Consider the following 25,998-nt stretch of genomic DNA (forward strand, 5'->3'; position numbering starts at 1 on the left):
TAGCGATCCTGCACGATTTCTTCCCTCACAAACTGATTAACAGTTTTAGTGCCATATCCTGGACATCCAGGTCGTGCAATCGTACCCCTATGGGTATCTCGAAAGTAAAGTTTATGATCTCAGAAAATATCGCTCGCGAGATTAACGGCATTCCGGCGTCTGTTGACTAGCATGTGACATGGAGATAAAATCTGGACTTGTCATCTTTGCAACAGTTTTTGAAGTAAACTTCTATCAATGGTATTATAATTCTTTTTTAATTTCTAATTCCGCCACCAGACACCTTGTATAAAGTATAAGTATAAGTATAAGTAAGTAGTATGTAAGTATAATAGTTTGTATCATAATTATAAGGCACATAGGGCATGGTTTTTTATCATACTAGGATCGACCGTACGTCGAAATTTCGACGTTATTCGACGTTATATAAATACGGAGAGCAAAATTTAGTCATACCTGGTTTTAGTATTTATAGTCATAGAAAAAAGTTGAAACATATCGCACCCTAAATACAAAAGGGTCACAACTCAAAATTTTCCACACTCGAGCTTGATTTATTTACAGTAGCACAGAAAACAAACTATGTGACATATCACGCTGAAATTTGCCATGTAAGCTAACAGTCCTACCAAAAAACAAAAAATTTATTTTTGCCATATGTCATCCGCGGACCGTTTTATTGATAACGTCTCTTTCATATTTGAGCAGAAGGTACATTTTGAGTTGTGACCCTTTTGTATTTAGGGTGCGATATGTATATAAATGGATAGCTTATATTTAAACTTTTTACATGGCATATGTGAATAGATGTAGTAAAATTAAATATGGAAACATTTAATTTCACGTATTACGGAAAAAAATATTTATTTTTTTTAGAAAAACCATAATAAAAACAATCATTAATTAATCCATGACCATCATTATTTCTGAATCAAATTTATAATAGTATTGATTCACAATATATGTATAAGCTTCCAGTTGTTTCATCAACTTTTATATCATGATACATATATATAATATCATGATACATATTATAACATGATATATCATAATACAGGTAAAATTGTGTGATTAATTTAACTGCACCTATTCACTTATGTATCTATTTTAATACATTGTGCAAACCGTCTCAACATATGCTATCCATCGGTATATTGTTCAACTTTTTTCTCTGACTATAAATACTAAAAAAAGGTACGACAAAATTTTGCTCTCCGTATTAATATATAGATAATCATGCTTTACATTTTCATCTACTTTTTCTGTGTAGCTTCGCATACTGAAAGCTAATAAGCTTTAGAATTTAGGTGTGCACATTTTTACAGGAGAAACACATTCAGAGGTTTTTGATTACCTGCTTAGAAAATTCACAGATAAAAATATAAGTCTGATATTTGGTCTCCAGAGAGTTGGTCACATCAGAGACATTTTTCTAAAGATTAAAAAACAAGACTTAAGATGTTCTTATTTTCCCTGTATTAATCCGTTCTTTTCATTAACTCTGAAGTAGTTGGGCATTTCTAAATAAGAGCTAACATAAAGCGCATTTACCGAGAATTGGACATTTGGACGTATAATTGAAAACGAAGTTTTAATACATTGAAGTGCTAATCCTAACAAAAAATTCGTTCTAATCTCAAATATATTATACTTTAATTAATCTTAAAAATATGTCATCTTCATTCAAAAAAATAGAAAAAATGTTGTGTGATACATCGTATATTTTTTACCTACCAAGTTGTGGCCGCCGTAGACGAATGGGTTGGTGCGCGACTACCAATCGGAATTCACAGAGAGAACGTCGGTTCGAATGTCGGTGAAAACTCCAAATTAAGAAAAACATTTTTCTAATAGCGGTCGCCCCTCGGCAGGCAATGGCAAACCTCCGAGTGTATTTCTGCCATGAAAAAGCTCCTCATAAAAATATCTGCCGTTCGGAGTCGGCTTGAAACTGTAGGTCCCTCCATTTGTGCAACAACACCAAGACGCACACCACAAATAGGAGGAGGAGCTCGGCCAAACACCTAACAGAAGTATACGCGCCAATTATTTATTTTTTTTAAGTGTTTGGTATACACTTTTCATGTATATGGTATACTTTTTGAAGCCAATTTGAAATAAATTGTAGGCTTCTATGAATAAAGTTATATACATATAATGCATAAACTACATTTAGTGATCAAAAATCTTTAGCACCCAAGCACTTTGATCTTTTTTTCTGAAAATCAAAGAAAATATTGAATTATTAACTGCGGATCTAACCTTTCGCATCGTAGTATTGGGGTTCGGTAATCTTATCTCTAATATCGGCCTCGGCTGTAAAGGTAAGAAAAAATTAATAATATCATTGTAATATTAGAACTGTTTATTTTATTTGTAAAATTATCTTTTATAAATTTACAATTTAATAAAATTTATTTTAATCGCGCAAGCATATGTACCCGCTATAAAAATTGTACTTTTATAAAATTATGTATCGGAAAATTTAAAACAACGTAAAGATTATGTTTTGTCATAGCAGTTACAAAATTATATAATTATTAATACAATATTACTCATAGAAAAGTATCACTTCTGTCTTCGGTTATTGTTTTATTCATTTGAAAATTTTAATTTAATTTTTCATTTTAAGAATATGCCAGCTATAAAAATATTTTTACCCTAAATTTCTTCATTTCGTCAACATGACTATTTTGCTGATCCCCAGGATGAGTTATACCAATTATATTACAAATTCCTTGGTACGGATTTTATTACTAATTTTTCCATGTATGTATATCTGAATATATAATGTACAAATAATTACAATGAATATAGATATTATAAATTCGACTGCATCAGCTTTACTTTTTTAGATCAGTAATAATTTTAGCGCTCAGTCCTCCAATAAGTTTGCAGTCGCCACTCTGTGTATATGTATATATAGTACATATAAGTATATAGTACCTTATAATACGTTCACATATAAGTAGATGATCCACTTTTTTGCGCTTAACTCAAAATTCGTAATTAAAAAGCGCGATTTCCCATATAAAAGTTCTCTCCCAAAATCTCAGATTATAAAATAATCCCAGATAATAACGATACTTATTGTTATAATTATTATTACGAATGTAAGGAGAAACATCAAAATAAAAACTTAATGAAATGGATGCCGGCAAAGCAAACAGGTCTGTAAACATAATTCTAATAAAATTTTTGTTAAATATTATTAATTATGGATTCATTTTATAGAAAAAAGCGTGTGTCCATAAACGTTTTGCCCTCTTATTACTTATTGTAAAATGAAATGTCGAATTTCGAATGCGAATTTCGTCGTTTACGGATTTCCTCTAACTGTTTATTATTAGCAGCCAATTGCGCAATTAAATTAGCTATTCCTTCTCCTTGTATTTTCTTCATATCATTAATAATAATTAAAGAAGCCAAAAACACCGAAATATTCCACCAAAATAATTTCTATGAAGAAAAACCTCTCAAAGCAGTATTGACAGCTGATTGTAGATTTTGCAGGTAATCTGCCATATGTGAACGGGTAGACTAATTTGGTGGATTTATAGGTGATTAATGCATATGTGAACGTATTATTACGTTTTTGCCGTATTTTCTATCAGCCTGCCATGACTTACGCAAAGTTTTGGAAATCATTATAATAAAATACTTGGTTTGTTTCTATTTATTTTAATTATATGTATATTTATATATTTAACTGAAAGCAAGGAAGATTGACTGGTTTTAAAAAAATGAGGGTAAAAGCACCCAAAAACAAATTTTTATGAAATTTATTTAAATAATTGGCTGTTAATAAGACCAATGTCTTTTAAGCCCTTTTTTAACTTCTCTTTGATTACGACACATCATCAATTAACAAACAGCAATACAACGTAAACAAATTGTCAAGGATGTGTAATCTTGCTTGTTAACGGATTCATTTATTTTATAATTTCGTTCGATAATCGTTATAAATGAATAATATTCAAGTAAGACAAAAACGGAAAGTGTTGTAAGTAGGTTTTAAGATCTGAAATGCTACTGCTGATTTTTATTGAATAAATTTATGAAAATTTATACGGAATATAAGTAGTTCTGTTACATCATTCATATACTCATTCTCTATGTAAAGGGGTTTCCAATAACAGGTGTTATTGGTGAATGGATTGCGCTATCGAGAAATGTTTAACGATTTTTTATGGCCGGAATAGGATGGTATTGATCTGGGCAACGTTTATTTTCAACAAGACGGCGCTACGTGCCACACAAGCAAGGAAACCATTGATCTTTTACGGGAAAAGTTTCGGACCGTGTTATCTCTCGAAGAGGTGATCACAATTGGCCACGGAGATCTTGTGGTTTAACACTTTGTGACTTTTTTCTTTGAGGCCACGTGAAAGAGAAGGTCTACACCACCAGCCCAGGGTCGATTCAAGACCTAAAAGATGGAATTCGTGAGGCTATCGAGGACATAGAGCAGCCACTTTGCAATTTGGTTATGGAAAATTTCATGAAAAGGATATTGTCCTTTAAGCGTGGTCATGGTGGTCATTTGCCTGATGTTATTTTCCACTATTAACGGCACACCTTCCTCTTTATAATGAAATAAACATCCGATCATTTATATTAAAAAATAGCATTTTTCTTTGAATATCCAAATAACACCTCTTATTAGATAACCCTTTACTTATAAAACCAAAATGCTTTATTGGTTCTATCAAGCCAATAGTTACGAAACTTTAACGACGTAAAAACATATTATAAGTTCAAATCATATTATAAACCAATCTGCTCACCATTAACTTCTAGTGATACGGCCAAATTAATTTTCGGCTCCGTATTTACTTGGCATTCGTAAATTCCACTATCTCTCTGCTGCGCATATTCGATTTTTAAGTCCCAATAATCGCTGCCGGGCGGATGCAGAACAGAGAAACGCTGATCGCCAGTATAAGTATAGATGTTAGTTGTCAGTATATGAAGATCTCGCTTACGCATCCACGAAACCTTAAAAATTAATGTATACACATGTTTTTAATTCATTTCAGATTATTTATGTGCCTGCCACTCCATAATATATAAACTGCCTGCCACATTTACGGTTATTTTAATCACTTGATCTTGCAAAGGATAACAGTTGAATTTACTTAATAGTTAGCGAAAATTGCCAGGTTGAACCTGATACCCTTTGTACAAGCAGACCAAAATAGATACGCCGGCTACGTGGCCCACCCCCTTATCTAGGCCAACATTGTCAGAAGAAACATGTTAAAGCTGTAAAAGTAATGTTTGCTTAAATGGGTGGATAAAATCTGTGATCATAAAATAAAAATAAAAAATAAAAGCAATTTTTTGGTAATGTGATGGAATAATTTCCTAGTCCAACTTGCGATAAAAATCACGAAAGCCTTATGCTTACAGTTCTTTTTATTCGTAGTTCACGTTAATATTCAGAGCTACCCGCCCTTCCAATATAATTTATCTAAGTGAAATATTATAAGTATTAGAAATATTAAATCGTTTCACACTTTTGTACGCATAAACGTGCCAAGAGCGTCAAGGCATGCTTAAATGTAGTTATCTGCATAGTTGAAAATCGGTTATAGCTAGTATTTGGTAATAGAAGAACTCATTCACTTACCGTACGGTTGCCTTTGTTCTTAACGCGACATTTTAGTATCGCAGGCTCATCAGCTACTGTCGATACGTTACGAGGGCTATCATCATCAAAATATGGGCGTTCCATACCTGTGAATTCTAATGTAAGTAAAATAAAATAGAAGCCATTATTGGTAGACTTTATATATTATATTTGGGAGAGCTAATTTATATTTTTATGCAACATAACATAACATCACATAACATGTACATTATACAAGAATGTGTCATATGAATGTGTATGAACTAACTGTACAAATAGGATTAAATTAATTTCGTTTACATTAAAACCCCTTTAAATATTAACCGATTCATATATTAAAGAAAGGATGAACTTTACTTAATTTCAAGCATACTGCACGCCTGTACGAAGAGGAGTCCAAAGATAGTGGTTTTTCTAATGAAGCACTTTATTCATGTAGAAAATGCACTTTATTTGTTTATTTCTTTAAGCAATTCCATACATTACAGGATTGTCAAGCTCTTGAATTGCCGGACGCTGAAGGATTCACAAGGTGTATCCTCCCAGAATAGGAAATACCACACTTACTCCAAAATCATCTACTAATTACCTGGAAAGCAGAAAGCGGACTTGAAGATTGAATATAGAGAAAAAATAGAGAAAGTTTCCAACGCCTTACACAACATCAGGAAGAGGATCGATTATCCACCCGACTCTCACATTGGATCGTGGTTAAATGGTTATCATTAATCTTAACCTGATATCTTAATATGGTGGACGGCAGTAGGTTAAATGGTTTTCGTTTGCCCTAAAATACTCTGGATGGCAGTAGGCAAAAAGGCGTATGTATGCAAGAAAAGTGAGGGGTGTATATATGCACATAAGTCTGTGTATAACTGGAGCACTATGCGTTCCCAAAATATCACTTTAAAGGCTATGCAAGGCTAGTTGCAAAAAACTCATCGGCGAAATCGTGCCCTAGACCAAGAGCAACAGGAAATTAACAAAGCAGCCATTTGGGCACACGTATTCAACAGCAACCCAATTTTTCTTCACGCTAGAAGTGTAGGTAAAAGGAATTTGGTTCCATTATCACATCTTCCAATTTCATTCAACAACATAGTCATTCAAATCATTGTTGGTCAGCCAGGTAAACCTAGCCTAATCTAGTGTTAAAGCTTAGCTTATCTTTCAATTTGTGACACTTGACCTGGTGCTGTTTTGTAAATGGTGAAGTCTATGACATTATTCCGTCCTCAATCAGGTGACTTTAAGCTTTCTTAAGATATAAATACACTCTAAAGTTTGCTAATGTTTGTCAAGATTTGACTGCTATTAGAAAACACTTGTTTCTTAATCTTTGACTTGCAGCCGGAGAGGACAATTAAAAACACTGATAGTCACTTTGCATTCCAATACAATTGTTGTAAAAATGTATTTTACCTGATTACTGCAAATAATTGTAGTAACCAGTGAATTGCCGTAGCCGAATGGGTTGGTGCGCGACTACCAATCGGAATTCACAGAGAGAACGTCGGTTCGAATGTCGGTGAAAACTCCAAATTAAGAAAAACATTTTTCTAATAGCGGTCGCCCCTCGGCAGGCAATGGCAAACCTCCGAGTGTATTTCTGCCATGAAAAAGCTCCTCATAAAAATATCTGCCGTTCGGAGTCGGCTTGAAACTGTAGGTCCCTCCATTTGTGGAACAACATCAAGGCGCACACCACAAATACGAGGAGGAGCTCGGCCAAACACCCAAAAAGGGTGTACGCGCCAATTATATATATATATTTTTTTTTTATTTTTTATTTTTTTATTTTTTTTATTTTATAACGTTATTTATTTTTGGCCGCCATATTGGATCCGCTATTTTGAATTCTTGAAATATGACTCCAGAATCGCAATCAGCGACCCCAAAAACCCTTTAAAACAGGTTTCAAAAAATCGAAATATTTTTTTTATTTTTTACCGCCATATTGGATCCGCCATTTTGAATTTAAAAAATCTGACTTCAGATTCGTAATCAGCGACTCCAAAAACCCCTTAGAAATACATTTTAAACAAATCGAAATAAATTATATTATATTAATATTTTCGGCCGCCATATTGGATCCACCATTTTGAATTTTGGAAATCTGCTTCCGAAATCGTAATCTGCGACCCTAAGAACAAAGAATCAGTATTACTTTTTTTTCATTGCTCCTGGTTTTCTTAGGAGCACACAAGATTTTAAATAAACTCTAATTTTTAGTCAGCTTAGACGCCATAATTTGGACGCCATATTGAACTTCTCAATGGGCCAGACGGCTTTCAATAGTGGACATTCAGACGATCATTTCGAGACCTTGGACTTCAAAATCGGTCCCATAGAATTTTGGACCGGCTAGTGTACCGGTTGACGTGGAACGTCCCATATATATATATATAACCAGTGAATTTTTACTGAATATTGAAAAAACCGCAAGCTGATTTACCGATGAGTTAAAAAATATCGTATAATTCCAAATATGATATCATCAGTCGTTTTAGGTGTTACAGCCAACCACACAAATGTGCAGGGTATAACCAATACTTATTGCACTGTTTTTTGCGCATCGTATGATTTCTCTCTGCTTTTTATACAATTTCGCTTTTAACTCTAATTTTAATTATTCTATTTGTATCTTAATTTTTGTTATAGTTCAGTTCTGAGGTAGTTGACTATGACTGATCGTTCAAGTGCTATTACTTCATTATAGGTCTCTTTGTCATTAAAATTTATTTTATACTTTTTAGTTCGATTGGCAATAAAAGCGTGTTTTTTAGTTTTTTTAAACTATTTTTTATTTTTAGATAAGCTACATTTACGAGATGTGTCCAAAAAGTAAGGTGACATTTCAAATTTCGCGAATAGCGTTCATTCGATTTTCGATTTTTTTTGAGGTGAGGTACAGTTACGAAGTGATGATTTTGGAATACTTTATTTTTAGATCAGCTACATTTACGAGATGTGTCCAAAAAGTAAGGTGACATTTCAAATTTCGCGAATAGCGTTCATTCGATTTTCGATTTTTTTTTTTGTTGTGTTGACACGTATTCCCATCATATGTGTACATTTGCAATTATATACCACTTTTAGTTTGCTTTTGACAGATACAGAAGTTAGACGTGTTTAAGTGTGCTCAGCAATTTCCGATATCTATAAAATGATAAAAAAGTTTTGAATTTTGGAAAGACGGAGATTTGAAACAATTATGGAGATCAAGTCCGCATCGTTGACACAGGTAATGTATCTCAGGAGGACTACTTTGATAAATAAATAAATATTTGTCGATAAAAGTTGTAACTTTTTACTTTACCATGTAAAATTTGCTTTTTGAATCGGCTATAAAACAAAACTAATCAATATTTTTTCAAATTTTTTAACGTGATAACGTCTTATAATTCGATTTAGCCGGCTGCACGCACGAAAAAATGTGTCGTTACCTCGCTCATTCGTCGTTACCTTGCATGAACTGCAAGCGAAACCGCGGAACGAACGACAAAGAGCACAACGTTCGGCAACGTTCGACATCTTGCTCTCTCCTACTTAAGTGAGCGTATATATGTATGTATGTATATGCGCATATGTATATAAATTCACATATTTGTATTTGCATATGCCTTCTTATTGATTATTATTAATTTGATTTACGTGAAGAATTTAAAATAAAACAAAGTGTATCATCATCATCCTTACCGAATTTATAATTAGTGACGACTAGTTGTTAATAATACCTGTTGTTTTAATGTTTTTATTATTAATTTTTTTATTATATATGAAGGAAAAAATGTATGGTAATATTTACCACATACCTTATAAGATATGTTGTATATTAATATCTATATATTTAAAAATTAAGCCGAAAAAAAGTGTGTATTTGTCCGGGGTAATCTCAGCAACGCGTGTAAGGAAAACAATGAAAGTCTCAGACATTGTTGGAGTTGCTTTGGCAAAGGTTTCTGTGAAGTTTGGTTGAAATCCGATAACGCGCGTGTGTGCGGTGCGTCGGTTAAGTGAGTGTGTTTTTGCTATTTGCCGCACGTATTTTTTGTACCGCACATAGCATTCATTAGAATTGAATACATTTGGGTCGTGTGTTTCTGGGCCGATTATTATGAAATTTGGTATATATATATATTTTTCCACGGTGAAGGTTAGTATAATATGCTTGATTCCACTCGCCACCAGGTGGCGCTGCCGAAGGCCAAAACGAGGACCCGGGTAACCCTAGGATGTGTTTTTACATTGTGGGTATCAAATCAAAGCTACTGATGAGTGCTTTAATACAGAGTATTTTTTAGATCTCTGAGTGACCAGGGTCTCGAGATATAGCCGAAAAGGTGGACCAAGGTACCCTTGGATGTGTTTGCACAATATGGGTATCAGATGAAAGCTGTTGATGAAAGCTTTTAAGTGAAGTAATTTTTACTGCCCGTTTTCAAGATAAAGAAAGGAGATGGAGCTGGAGATGGCAGAGGAAAATGAATAGCTACAGGAAGAGGAAGAGGAAGACCACTTATTATTAAAACTTTAAAAAAAAATTCTAAAAAAATTTTAAAATGTTACATATACGCTTATTATATAAACGTTAATCTGAAGTCAGTTATAGTGAAAAATTTATTGCATCAGTGCCGGCGTGATTGGTGATCGTTTCCTTAATTTTTTGCAGAAAGGTTATGCTAATATGAGATATTACCTATATCATTCATATATTTACGTATTACCTGTGTACTCACAAATATACGGTTGAAGCAAATGTATGTCAGTTTTTTTACTTCGCCTGGAAAAGTTTATATAAATTTAAGAAGAGTAAATAGAACTTATTTTATATCAGACTTCACGCAAAAAAGTCATTTGCACCTGAACACATAGCTGGGTTAAAGCTGGGGGGAATAGAACAGTTCTCTTCTCCTTCTCCGCTTTTTCGCACACGTAATTGTATGGGATGAGTGCACGATGGCACATAAAAAGTCACTGGAAGCGCTTGATAGGACATTACGAGATTTACGTAGTAAAAATTAAATGTTTGGTCGTGCCTTAGTGCTGCTGGCAGGTGATTTTAGACAAACACTGCCTGTTATTCCTCGAGCAACTGTAGCAGATGAATTGGTTGCATGTTTGAAATCATCATATTTGTGGAGACATGTTCAAACACTCAAACTAACTACAAATGTACGTGTTCTAATGCAAAATGATCCATCAGCTGCTGAATTTTCACAGCAATTATTGGATATTGGAAACGGCAAAGTTCCTGTCGATAATTTAACTGGCTTAATAACTTTGCAACCAAACTTTTGTCAAACAAGTCAAACGAAAGAACAGTTAATTTAAAGCAATTTCCCAAATTTGCCTCAAAATTACTAAAATCATGATTGGCTTAGTGAACGAGCCATCACGGCTGGCAAAAATAAAGATGTGAATGAAATGAATGCGGCTATTTTGGCTAACATACCAAGTCCAGAACAAACATATCGATCCGTTGACACTGCTACAAATCAAGATGATATTGTAAATTATCCCACTGAATTTTTGAATTCCTTTGATTTACCTGGATTACCGCCACACATGCTAAACTTGAAAATAGGAGCACCGATTATTGAGAAACATAAATCAACCACGACTATGTAATGGCACTCGATTAACAGTTAAGAGATTGATGAATAACGTCATTGAAGCAACAATTTTGAATGGAAAATACTCTGGTGAAGACGTTTTAATACCACGAATACCAATGATACCATCGGATATGCCGTTTGAATTCAAACGTCTTCAATTTCCTGTTCGCCTTGCATTCGCGATTACTATTAATAAGTCACAAGGTCAAACTTTATCAATTTGTGGTATTGATTTAGAATACCCATGTTTTCCTCATGGCCAACTTTATGTTTCATGCTCAAGAGTTGGCAAGCCATCGGTATTGTTCATTTATTCAACAACGCATGGAAAAACGAAGAATATTGTATACCAAAGAGCATTACAATAAAAAAAGTAATAAAGTAAATCACATCAAACGTTTTTTAATTGCTACTACTATTTAAAACTTCTTTCATTACTATTCATGAGCGAGAATTTTTATAAAATACACACAGTATTTTTCGGCTTAATTTAATTAATTAATCTAGATATTTTTAAAGACGACCAGCGGAACGGGCGGGTTTTCGCTAGTATGTATTGTATATAAACATGCATATAGTTATGTATCCAAGTGAGACAAACCTCTTCAATGTCACTTCAAGAACTAAACTTTATTTCAATCCAGTTACATTAATAACTTATAACTATGCTCTTACTTTCTATTTACTTATTACAGTTACATTAATAACTTATAACTATGCTCTTACTTTCTATTTACTTATTACAGTTATTCTCTTTATTTTTAATATTTAACAGTTGTTGATTCTTTTGTTATTAACATTACCTTAGACTAACCTTAAATGTTACTATGTAACTATATGACACCTCCACCACCAGATACAGCAGTCCCTGCTGGCTCATAACTTATTATTATAAAGTATCAAAATTATTTTTTCGTTTTATTTGAGACTTATATATTATTTTAAATTTATTATCATTTGATAATATATAGTTTCCTTCTTTTCTATAATTTGAAATTTTTTTGTATTTAGGTTTTGACTTACTTATATTATTATTTTTAACAGCATCAGTTACAAAATTGCTTTCATCAACTCTGTTTGTTTTCGTATTTATCGTATTTATTCTTTTAAACTTTTGCTCATGTGATGATTCTGAAAATTTGGATACGTTTTCTTGCGAAATTAAATTGTTTAAAAGGTCAATTGGTCGGTGCTTCGTTGTAGAATGAATATAATTATTGTAAGACACTACTGCTTTAAAAACCTTGTCCTGAAGCTCGTCCGTGTTGCTTGGATCTGCGTTAAATAAGCGTACATGTTCATTAAGCGTGCCGTGCAGTCTTTCTACATCAGCATTTCCGGTCTTCAAATAAGTCGTAGTTATATGTAAATTTATTTCTTGATCTTTCAAAAACTCTCTTATTGCGGCTGTATCTAGTTCACTATCAAAAACTACTTGTTTTGGTTTACCTAGATACTGGATTCTTTGTTTAAGGGCTGTCAGAATTGAGACCCAGGTTCTATCCTCCAAATACTGAGCAGTTGCGTATTTCGTAAGTTTATCTATACTTGTCAAATACATCGCACCGCGTTGTGGGTACCAAATATATATATGTACAATGTCGTTATGATGTTTTGGAGTAGGTGTTACGTTCAACTTATATTTCACTGGACTTCTGTCAAATTTTGCTAACTTACATATTCCACAATTACTTATATATTTTTGAATCTCTTTCTGTAGTTTTGGGTAAAAATAATCTCTCTTTATTTCTTCGAAAACTTCCAGAATACCCCTGTGGTTATTCTTTAAATGCGTTGTTTCTATCAGTTGTAAAAGCTTTTCTCTATCAATTATGTCTTCAATAAAAATCGGTGATCTCATTACTTTAAGATACTTGTTTTTTGCGAAATATTCAGTGTAGTTGGATTGAAATTCTCTGAATAAATCAATGTTTGGACAATAAACCACTACTAGTCCCTCGCAGGCAATTTTTCCTTCATAAATTCCAAAATATACTTTTTATCTGCAACTTTTAAAATATGACGAATTTTATTTTTGAAAATTAATATATTTTAGTTTTGCAAGAATTAAAATTTGAGCTTTCCATAATTATTTGATGTCTGAAAATATTTACTGGTCTTTCTGTTATTTTAATAAAATCAGTGTCGTCACTTTCCGCGCTATGTACTGTATTAACATCTTCGTCAAACAGTTCATGTAAATTTATTGCTACTTCATCATCCGATTTTTTATAGTTTAACCTACTTAACCCATCGGCTATAACGTTTTCTTTGCCTTTTATGTAAATGATATCAAAATCAAATTCATTAAGTCTTATTTTCCATCTCTGTAGCTTTGCATTTGGTTCTTTTATATTATTTAACACGAGAACTACGAACCGGTCAAAATGACCGGTTGGAACATTTATTTCCCATTTCCTCTTAAATATTCCAATTACATTTTTTTCGATAATGTCATGATTTTTATTAAATTTGTGTATAGAATAATATTATAGATTATTTTGTTCTTACGCTTCCAATTTTCAGAGTTAACTATGTGGTATACCTAAATATACGAACCGGTCATTTTGATCGGTCATAAAAATATCATGAATACTTTTTGTATATTCTTGAAATATTCTTTTTGAATATGGAAAATTCCCGGAATTCAAAGATTTTGCGTTTTCCATATATTATGCGAAAATTTGTATAACTGTAATATGGTATATACAGTTATACTAAATCCGTAATATGAATACAATTTCTACAGTCAGTCTGTAACCCCTATACTGATAAGTTATCATAAATCGTAGCATATAAACTTTTCAATTTAGTATTCTTACTTACCGTGTATAGTTGCAAATGACAATAAATTGAATATTTTTTATATTTCTTTATAATCTCACATTATTCTTGCATACATTGTAAGTGGTTTCTGATTGAATATTTTTTTCATTATTAGAAAGGGAAATAAAATTATAGTTTTCAGTTAGAAGTTATTACCCTGAAAATGACGTCACATTCGAAAAAAACAAAATTTCTTGAAGATATAATAAATATATGCGAAGATATATCCGAAGTTGTCTGCAAATCAACAAATATTTCAGCGGTCCAGTTTTATAAAGAGAAAGTCTATGTATCCAGTGATAGTGAAGAACAGAACATACTCAAGGTATGTAAAAGAAAAAGTGTAAGATTTCCGTCCTATTCCGATGAGAGTGAAGATCAGCAAACTGAAATTGCTAATGGAACTATATACAATAATTGAATAAAATATGTTTCTTTTGCTTGAAAATTTAATTATCTTATGAATTTTTAGTTTTATTTCTAAATTTCTACTGTTTTGTGTAGTTAAACAAAAAAACCGGTCAAAATGACCGGTTAGTTGAAATAGGTATATGGTAAATCTTCGTAGTTCTAGTGTTAACCATACTAACGGACGATGATCTGTCTTAATTGTAAATCTACGACCGAAAAGATATGGACGGAAGTATTTAGTCGCCCACACAATAGCAAGCAATTCTTTTTCAATCGTGCTATAATTTCGTTCATGTCCATTAAGTGTACGACTTGCAAAAGAAATAACTTTGTTGCCTTGCATAAGAGCTGCACCTAAAGCAAAATTACTTGCATCTGTTACAAGTGTAAACGTTTTGCTAAAATCTGGATGAACAAGTATAGGATAATTTTTTATTAGAATTTTTAATTTTTTAAAAGCTTCTTGAAAATCTTTGTTATTCGTATTAACTTTTGCGCCCTGTTTTAAATATTTGATCAAATGATGAGCTATTCTTGAGTAGTCTGGCTTTAACTTTTTCGGGATTCGGTTTGATGCCATCAGGATTAATGACGTGGCCTAAAAACTTTGTTTCTTTTGCAAGAAAAGTACATTTGTCTATTTGCACTTTAAGGTTAGCTTCATTTAAACGTTTAAGTACTTTTTCAATGGCCTCTAAATGTTCTTCAATACTCGTTGAAAAAATAAGTACGTCATCTAAGTATACTAAGCAGATTGACCCAATGTATTCTTTCAATACGTTGTTAATCAGCCTCTGAAATGTTGCTGGAGCATTACGAAGTCCGAACGGCATGCGTAAGAACTCGTAATGTCCAGTGGCTGTTGAAAACGCGGTTTTTGGAATATCTTCTGAATGCATTTCTACCTGATGAAAGCCCTTGGCTAAATCCAAGGTAGTGAAATATTGACATTTCCCTAATTTGTCGAATATATCGTCTATATTTGGAATAGGGTATCGATCCTGTACAGTAACATCATTAAGCTTGCGGTAGTCTATCACTAATCGCCATTTTTGTTCTTTAGACGCATCTAATTTTTTAGGTACGACCCATATAGGACTATTGTACGGGCTATGTGAATGCCTAATGATACCTTGTTTCAACATATTTTCAATTTGCAAATCTACTTCTTCTTTATGTACTTCGGGGTACCTGTACAATCTAGAATATATTGGCATATCATGTTTTGTTAGAATTCTATGTTTAATTTCATTAGTAAATGTTAAGTCTTCATCTTTATTATAGAAAACATTCTTATAGTTAAAAGCGATTTTCAACAATTTTTCTTTTTCGTATATTTGCAGGTGATCTGTTTTAATTAAAGTAGTTATGTTGTGTTTTTCAATTTCGTAATTAAACATTTCTATAAAATTCTCTTTATAAGATATTTCATTATACATTTCTTCTTTAGAATTAAATATAGTTATAACCGCATTTTTTGTAATGAACTGTCTATTAGGTAAGTCAATAACAGAATTCAAATCTCTTAAAATATTATTTCCTATTATGCCATCAAATTTATCATTGAATTTGCATTCTAAAAATCCGCAAAAGTAATCAGTTAACTTAAATTCACTAAATATTGGAAACCTGCAAAGCTTTTTTATCAAAGTCTCTGTTCCCAAAGCTTTTGCTACTATATTAATCTCTGTCTTCCATCTAGGATGACAAATATTAGGGTTTATCAAACTAAACTCCGCTCCCGTATCGATTATAAATTTCAATTTTTTTATAGGATTTTTCATTACTATATAGGGTAATTGTGTTCGCCGGAAATCGGAAAATTTACGCTAGAGTTTCCTATTTCCATGGGTTCAACTTTTTGACTTTCGCCATTATGGAAATTTGATGGAATTGGTTGCCTTTGTAAATTGTAATTTGTACAAGCATCATATTGTTGTTGATTTCTATTTGTAGATTGTGAATAGTTTGATCTTCTAGTTCGATTGGAACTACCACAAAATGTGTTACGAAATTGTGGATTAGGATTAGTAGGATTTTGAAAAAATTGTTGATTTTGTTGAGGAGCATTTTGAAAATTTTCGAAATTGTTGCTGTTGTAAGGTCTAAATGAATTATTGTTTCTACAATAGTTATTATTATTATTATTGCTTTAAGTTTGTTTATTATTGTAGTAATTTCGAGGGTTATACGGATTGTTTTTCAAATCGTCGCTGAAATTTACTTTAACACTTGTATTTAAATTGTATTGTTTCGCTGGTCCAAACTGTGTATAATTTTGATGTCTTGCTTCCAAAACTATTTTGAAAACACCTTCTATAGTACTCGGATTTCTAGAAAATATCATTGTCCTTGTAGGTTCTGAGAGGTTTTCTCTAAAAGTCTTAAGAGCTATTCTATTTATTTCTTCGGTCGAGTAAGTATTATCATTATGAGTAAAATTTCTGTTATGAATTCTATTAGCTAATTTATTAATTTTGTAATAATAATTTTCGATTGTTCCCTGCATTCTCCAAGTTTTTAAACTATCCATCAAGTCATTACTAGTCTCTTTTTCGCCAAAATTCTTAACCAATATTTCCTTTAAAACGGGCCAATCATTCACATTCGAGTACCTATGAATCGTTTCTCTCGTTCTACCTATACATTTGTTTTTTATGTAACCGAATATTATATTTTTGTTATTACTATCAAATTCGACAAGTGATGGTACAATATTTTCTATTTGGCTTGTAAAATCTGGCAATTGATTTGGATCATTGCCATCAAAACTTTCAATGTTCTTTATGCATGCCAATATTAAATTGAACCTACTTACGGTTAAAGCATCCATTATGTTTGTTGTTGCAAAAATTAATATAATAATATCCAGGTAGTAAAATGAGTTTGAATAGACTCAAAAGCAAAAGAGAAATATGTTCGCTCTGTCTGCTTTTCTGTTCCACTAGTCCACGGTGAGAGTCCGCTTCTTATGCGTACGCTGCTACGTGTTTGTTGATTTGTCTCTTCCGCTTCCGCTAACGCTGTTGCTAAATCGGCTTCGCTGCTTATTCAAGCTCACTCACTAGCGCATACATATGATCGTATGCTCTTTAAAATTAATGGATGTTTTGTCCCTACAAGAGTAATTGTTTTTAATAACGCTTTATTTTTCCACTCTCTTTGAAGCCACTGTTGATTTATTTAATTGCTCAACATTTTAACTAGGAGATATCTAGAACTGTACAAATATTGCGGTTTCCAAAATAAATTCCGCTTTATGAGAAATTTTGTTTTCTCTGTCCTCCATAAAGGTCAAAACGTTGACGTTTATTTTTTTTTTTTTGTTTTTTTTGTTATAATTTTGGTATAAATATTGTAGTTAATTTCTAATTTGCTTTTACTTTTAATCTGGTGAAAACTGAAATGTATTGCCACATTTAAATTTTGATAATATTTGTATTCAGTTCATATAATTTCTTATTACTATTATTATTTTTTTTTCAATGTCTTTTATTTGTATTGTCTTTTTTTTCATCTCATCCAAGTTTATTTCTTTTTTTTTTTTTTGTTTTCACTTCAATAACACGCCATCATGATTCACATTTGAAAATATGTTCGCTTAATTTTAAAATTTTAACACAAATGACTCTTGTCAAGTTATGCAGGTTTTAAAATTTTTATCCTCGTCGCCAGTAATGTATCCAAGTGAGACAAACCTCTTCAACGTCACTTCAAGAACTAAACTTTATTTCAATCCAGTTACATTAATAACTTATAACTATGCTCTTACTTTCTATTTACTTATTACAGTTACATTAATAACTTATAACTATGCTCTTACTTTCTATTTACTTATTACAGTTATTCTCTTTATTTTTAATATTTAACAGTTGTTGTTTCTTTTGTTATTAACATTACCTTAGACTAACCTTAAATGTAACTATGTAACTATATGACAATATACATATACAATTTCGCGCAATTTTCAAAAAGAACAAATCTATATGTAAAGATGCATATAAATCATATGGACATATCAAATGTACGAATCTATTCTGTACGCAAGCAAATGTAAGCTAAGTGCTTGAACTGCAAGCGAGAGCGCGGAACGAACAACAAAGAGCACAATGGGCTCCCGCGTTCGGCAACGTTCGACATCTGGCTCTGTCCTACTTGAGTGAGCATATATGTATATTCATTTATTTATTTATTTAATTCAATTAATAGTCTAAAAATACAGTATTTCTTACAGACTATGAAAACAGATTAATGCTAAATTAATTAATCAAAGTAAACTAAACTTATAATTAACCAGCTTCAATTGTAATGAGTAAAAGAAAAAGATAAAATTTCTTATAACTTACAAAGAGGATTAATTCATTTTAGTAAGTCAAGAAATACAGAGTTTCTTACTAACTACATAGAACTAAGAGTATTTATATAGAAGTAGTTGACAAAATTAAAGCTTATTAAACTAAATTAACAGAATATATTAGATAATTATTTAGAATTCTTACAAAGGAAGAAATTTTTTAATTGGGTATTAAATACCTGTTTCGCTCTGGAAAAGTCTAGGTCCAAAAGGGAGGCGAGATAGTTAATGTCAGACAGCGTTCTAACAAGAGGTGCTTTGGAACTATATAATGTCCTCCTAACGCCAACATGAAAAATTTTGACACGACGAAAGTTCCTGCAAGGAACATTAAACTGTATTCTTTCAAGAAGAATCGGGCAGTCAATTAGTCCATTAACAATATCGAAAATAAAAGAAACTGCCTGAAACGTACCTCTGTCACTTAATGGACAGAGACTAATCAAACGACAGCGTGAGACGTATGATGGTTTGGGGTCTGAGAAATTTAGTGAATGTAGCGTGAAACGCACAAAAATTTTTTGAACCCTCTCCACTCGATTTATATGAACTGCATGATAAGGCCTCCAAATAAAAGAGGCATAATCTAATTTGGACCGCACAAACGCGGAGTATAAAATCTTAAGAGTATATGGATCAGTGAAATGCGATGAGTGCCGTCTAACAAAAGCGAGCATAGCAAGAGAATTGGAAACGGCATAATTTAGGTGCGTGATAAAATTAAGCTTTGAATCAAAGAAAACCCCTAAATCTTTTATCACATCAGACGAGCCAAGATATGTATAATTGATATGATAAGAGGTGTTGAGGGGGTTTTGAAGCTTAGAAAAAGTGATTTTATGACATTTTTCAATATTAAGAAATAGTCGATTTATAAGGCACCAGGAAAATAAATTATTCAACTCGAACTGAAGGGCGGCTGAATCACTAGAATTTCTTATTTCAGCGTATACTTTTAGATCATCAGCATAGAGAAGAAAATTAGCGAAGGAAAAACACGAACATATATCATTAATAAACAAAACAAATAACAAAGGTCCTAAAATACTACCCTGAGGTACACCAGAGGTGGCAGTGTAGTGTTTCGAAGAAACACCATCGATAACTACAGTGCAGCACCTCTTTATTAAATAGGACCGAATCCAATCAAGGAAAGTAGAATGAAAACCGAGACAAGCCAATTTAGTTACTAAAATCGTATGGGAGATTTTATCAAAGGCTTTAGAAAAATCCGTGTATATCGCGTCAATTTGGACACCATTCCGGAAGCCAGCGTGGCAATCATCAGAAAAAACGGATAAGTTAGTTAAGGTAGATCTAGCAGCTACAAAACCATGCTGACGTGGACTAATTAGACGTTTAACACTAAAATATAACTTGTCTTTAACAACGCATTCAAAGAGTTTAGATACAGCAGATAATTTGGAAATTGGTCTGTAATTTACAATATCACTTTTATTACCGCTTTTGAAAATAGGAGTGACTGAAGTCAGCTTCCAATCGTCGATAAATATTCCTTCGGCCAAGGATTTGTTAAAAATTAGTTTAAGAGGTTGAACCAAAGAGCGACAATTTTTAAACAAAGTTGCAGAAAGCCCGTCAACATCCGAATGGGCCGAGTTTTTAATCTTTAACAATCCCTCAATGACATCATCATCTGATAGAACAAGCGAACCAAAGTCAACTGAAGAAGAAATTTTCCCCACGAAATTATGGCGAATGGCTGCCAAATGTTCCTCCTGAATATCTTCATCAGACACGAAGTTAGATGAAAAGAAATCAGCAAATAAATTCGCTGCATCGCTGACAGAGCAAGCAGTTACGTCCCTATAAAAAACAGAGTTAGGAATAGAAGAGGCCCTTTTGATCGATTTAATATATCGCCAAAAATTCTTCGGATTACTTTTTATATTTAGCTCAGATTTGTGAATGAATTCCTTATACAAAGACTTATTTAAAGTACGAAACTTATTCCTGTGGAGGATAAAAAAATCATAATAGCGGGTTTCGTTAGTTAACTTGAACTTCTTATATGTATATGCGCATATGTATATAAATTCACATATTTGTATTTGCATATGCCTTCTTCCTGTGTGCATGGTAATGAACCATTTCTCTGTTGAGAATAGGACGATGATAGGAAAAGTAGGAAATGAAAGGGAGCGTTTCGAGTGTAATGTGTCTTGGAAAAGGCAAATCGATGATGTTGCCTCTTAGTGTTGTTGACTTATTAACGTCTGATGCACAATCGAAACTGAACATATCTTTCATGAATTTGATAAATGTTTCGTCATTTTTCACGTTTGTGTAAATGTGACTTGATCAATTCCATTGCGATTCCGTTTACCTCCTCCTCTATATCCATACAAAATATCTATCAAACAAATAAAATTAAAATTTTGTTTTGAAAATTGCGACCATTACATCAGTATTTTCTTATGACGTTGTCACGTTAAACTATCGTCAGTAAACCGACTTTATAGACAACCCCTTTTTAACACACTTTTATTAGGTCGGGTTGTATTTATGTATGTATGTATGTATGTATGTATGTAACGGAATCTTTGAGCTTAATTTTCACTGGCTTCTAAAAATCTGATCGACTTGAAATTTTGCACACCTCTCAGGGACCGATGACAATGCAATAATTTGATAAAAGTTTTCCATTATCCTTATTAGGATTGCCAGGATTAATATTTTCTTTTTTTACCTGTGGGCAAAAAGTAAGGTGAATTTGGTTGTAAAATGAAAAATCTTTATTTATTCTTGTAAATTAATTTCATCCCCTTCAAAACAATCCACTCTCGATGCCAACGATTTTTCCAATCCCCGAAACAAGTCAAATAGTCCATTTCCAGTATAGCCATCAGCACCTTCTTCGATTCAGCTTTTATCTCCTCAATCGACTCGAAACGCGTTCCCCGGAGTTTAAAAAAACTAAAAAAACACGCTTTTATTGCCAATCGAACTAAAAAGTATAAAATAAATTTCAATGACAAAGAGATCTATAATGAAGTAATAGCACTTGAACGATCAGTCATAGTCAGCTACCTCAGAACAGAATTATAACAAAAATTAAGATACAAATAGAATAATTCAAATTCGAGTTAAAAGCGTGGGATGCATTTTGCTTCACTTTCATAACCTTCTGTACATAGGTAGGTGCCAATAGAATGATTGTAATATTTACTATATCAATTGAACATTGTCATTTATGAATAAAAAATAATATCGGTCAAATGACTGTCACGACTGGCTTTACAGTAGGCCATTCCATCAACCCAATTTTAAGCACATTTTCGATTGTTTGGGCTCCAATTTCATGAAAGGCAACTTCGATTTCGAGTTTTAAAGCATCAATCGTCTCTGGATGGTTCGCATAGCATTTGTCCTTAACGGCTCCCCACAAAAAATAGTCCAACGGGCTTAAATCACAGCTCCGAGGCGGCCAATTAATATCAGAATTTCGGGTGATTATTCGGTTTTCAAAAACGGTAGCCAAAAGTTCGAGTATAACTTTGGCAGTGTGACAAGTTGCACCGTCCTGTTGAAACCAAATGTCCTCCATGTCATCCGCTTCAATTTTTGGAAACAACTCGTGGAGCATGTCACGGTAATGCTCGCCATTTACTGTAACCGCGGCTCCTCGCTCATTTTCGAAAAAAAAATGGCCCGATGACGCCGCCGGACCAAAAACCCCACCAACCAGTGTCTCGTTGTGGATGCATTTGCTTCTCTACAGTAACGTTTGGATTTTCTAAGCCCCAAATCCGACAATTTTGCTTATTGACGTAGCCACCGATGTGAAAATCAGAAAATAAGAAGAAGACTCACCACTTTGGAAATTGGTTTTCAATATTTCCCAATTTTGTAAATGTAAAACCTTTAAGTAAATTATGAACACATTTGACATGTCATTTGTGTTACCATTCTCAAAAAAATAGGTGGTTCAAAAAGCAAACTCTATATGGCCCACCCTGTATGTTATTACAAGATTTTAGTAATTACTGCTGTTTGTAATGCATGGATAGAGGGCTATATCCAGTAAGACCGTCTATAGAGGTCATCATAAAGCCCTCCTGGGTTTTATATGCAATTTTTTTTTTCGTGTGAGCCGGCATGGCTGCCTTGAAACGACTATGACGGAACCATTCCAAATCGTTTATAGTGTTCATTTGTTTCGTTTTGATGTTTATCGTCAGTTTAGTAATGGCCGTTGTTGAAATCAGTCGAAAAAAATTACAGTTGACAAATTTCATCTTTTCGTTTGTGAAAAAGTGACTAAACATTGCAGAAATTTCTTCAAAAATTCAAAACAGGTATGTTTTTCTGTATATTTTTCAATGCAACTATTAGTTATAGTGAAACTGAAAAATTAAAAGTGATTTTTGTGAAGTTTTTATTGACCGTCTACAGACAGTTATTCCGCATTACGGCTAATTTTTCATATACACATGTGATACTTTTTATGCGTTTTTTTGGTACAGTAAAAGTGAATAAAAATGTTCGTTTTTAGCGTACCAAAATTAACGTTATATGAACTTTACATGATGTTTAGACGATTATTTATAGTCTTGTGGATAGAGGGTTAATATATCGTGCAGTGTACCCTTGTATGGTTATTAGGACTTCTTCACACATCGGTTAGTGAACACGAATACTTTAGATTTTGCCCGTTTACTTATACAATGTTATGTTTGATGGACAAGTTTTAAGTACATATTACAATATTATATTGGTTTCTATTTGTTGTGTCTCTACAAGGAGAAGTCCAAAATAAACAAGACTGGCGTCATAAAAGTGTTTTTGATGGCGCCATCTTTTTAATGAGTTAGTGCGTTGGAAGTTACGTCACTAGCTGACTTCCAGTGGAAGCTTGGTGACATTACGTTTAGTGGAACTGAAGTTATTGCGTCTGAAGTGTCAGTATGTTTGTGTCATCGGTACAAAAATGTGTTTCGAACAAAGTGCTAATATCAAATTTTGTTTTAAAATTGGTAAAACGTTTACCGAAACACTTTAATTGATGAAAAAAGTTTATGGCGATGATTGTCTATCTCGTGCCAGAGTTCATGAGTGGTTTACACGTTTCAGAGATGGTTGTGAGGACATAAATGACAAAGAATATACGGGTCAAAATCAGTAACCACCGACAACTCCATCAAAATTCTTAGTAATTTTATCAAAAAAGAACCGAAATTATCGTTGAAGTTCATGAATCGGAGTTGAATATTTTCAAAACATCGATCTATCGCATTTTAACTGATCATTTGGGCTTACGAAAGGTCTGCACGTTTCGTTCCGCACAAGTTAACTGAGCACCAAAAATTCCATAGAACTCAACATTCGAAAGGCCTTATTAGAGAGGCGAGAGAAGACTAAAACTTCCTTTACAACATTGTAACTAGTGATGAAACATGGTGTTTCCAACATGAACTTCAAACTAAACGTCAAAGTGCCGCATGGAAGACCCCAGACGAGCCACTATCCAAAAAAATTGCGTTTGGAGGAGTCAAAAATCAAGTCGATGCTCATTTGTCAATGCAATTTTCTATCTTGGCGTTTTGAAGCATTTGTTGCGTCGCATTGGTCGAATTTACCCTGAATACCGCCGAGGAGGAAGCTGGCGTTTATTGCATGATAATGCACCATCTCGGCGATCCGCTCTTGTGTCTGATTTTGTAACTAGAAATCGTATTTTAACCATCAATCACTCACCTTATTCGCCGGATATGGGTTCATGTGTCTTGTATTGAGAAAATTGCATTTGGCCATGAAAGTAAAGGCTTGTACCGACATCCTGAAACACTCTTTCGGAAAGCTTTTAGATCACGCAAAACAGTGTGTTGAATCCAAAGCGGACTATGTATTTTGAATAAATAAACTCGAAGTTATCAGAACAAACTTCCTGGCGTTTCTATTTTAGCTCAGTCTTGTTTATTTTGGACTTCACCTTGTATATATGATTTAATTGGTTATTAGAATTAATTATAATACATACCATTCAAACCGCTATGAGGCGTGGAATTGATATGATTGAAGAAAATATTGAAGTGCAAAATTAGATATAGAAATGGTTGTAATCGATTAGTCTTCGCTACTACACTTATCATGCTGTCGATTTAGACGTATCCTACTATGCACCCACATTTAGGACAACCTTTTCATGTCCGTCGCTTGCGAAGCTGCAATAATTAAATTTAAAGAAATAATGTAATTTTATTATTATAGTATATTATCATCATCATCATTATATAAATAGGCCAGACAAAAATATTTAAACCCCTTTTTGAGTGTTCAGTTAGCCCGATTTCAAGGGAAATTGCACCGATTTGATGGAAATAACATTTTCTAGTGTGGAAATGTTAACCCTGATATATCCCGCTATATAAAATAGTAAAAAATAAAAAATGTTCAACTCCTTTTTTGCAATTGTTTCTACATGAAGTCGCTCGTGCAAGTAATGACGATCATTTTGAACCCAGAATCATTAAAATCGGTTCATTTTTGACTAAGTTATGAGCATTTAAAAAAAAAATTTCTTATATAATTGAAAAAAATCAATTTTGAGCCGAAAAACAAAATTGCCGATAAATCTTGGAAAAAAATTTTTCGGGCGAACAAAAAAATACGTGTCTCATTATTTTGACCAGAGAGCAACATATTTTAGTTACATCGAAATCGAAGAACATGACCCGAATAGCCCGGTTGAATTGAAATGGAAAGCATCATCTCTAAAATTAAATAAGCTAACCCTTTTTAAGGCAGAGGCGATATATTTACCACCAACAAAAACTTTGTTTGTCTTTTTATGTAAGTTATCAAAGGAGTCCTAATTTGTTGCACTGTCAACTAAGGAGGTCTGGTTTATTATTATAAAAAAAAATGACGTTTGTGTGACATATTTTTTTTTGGCGCCACTAGCTGTCAAAAATTGCGCTAATTTTGAAAGACAATTTGTTACTCCGTGAATCTTCATATTTTTTATTTGAAAAGAGGTAAGAAACTGTTTTTTTATTATGTACTTATGTTTATTCTACAAGTTGTTTGCTATACTTACAAGTTACTATCGTATTTAGATGTGAGCAGACTTTCTACTCGGTGGGAAAAATATTCCCGCTGCCCGTGGCGTGTTATGTACATTTGTTGAACTAGCT

The 25,998-nt window shown here is 32.9% G+C and overlaps 1 protein-coding gene across 1 annotated transcript in view; it reads right to left on the reverse strand.

The window, feature by feature from the left end:
* Nucleotides 1-2,158: 2,158 nt before the first annotated feature.
* The window catches only part of LOC128869217 (zwei Ig domain protein zig-8-like), a 51,694-nt gene continuing 27,854 nt past the window's right edge, over nt 2,159-25,998 (reverse strand). Inside the window, exons 2-5 of the mRNA XM_054111745.1 lie at nt 24,843-25,026; nt 5,633-5,748; nt 4,788-4,998; nt 2,159-2,316 (exon numbers count right to left, since the gene is read on the reverse strand). Of these exons, the coding sequence (XP_053967720.1) occupies nt 2,258-2,316; nt 4,788-4,998; nt 5,633-5,748; nt 24,843-24,954 (498 nt within the window). The 5' untranslated portion in view covers nt 24,955-25,026 and the 3' untranslated portion in view covers nt 2,159-2,257. The remainder of the gene's footprint in view (nt 2,317-4,787; nt 4,999-5,632; nt 5,749-24,842; nt 25,027-25,998) is intronic.

This window comes from Anastrepha ludens, chromosome X (assembly GCF_028408465.1).
Source record: "Anastrepha ludens isolate Willacy chromosome X, idAnaLude1.1, whole genome shotgun sequence".
In the NCBI taxonomy this organism is placed as follows: Eukaryota; Metazoa; Arthropoda; class Insecta; order Diptera; family Tephritidae; genus Anastrepha; species Anastrepha ludens.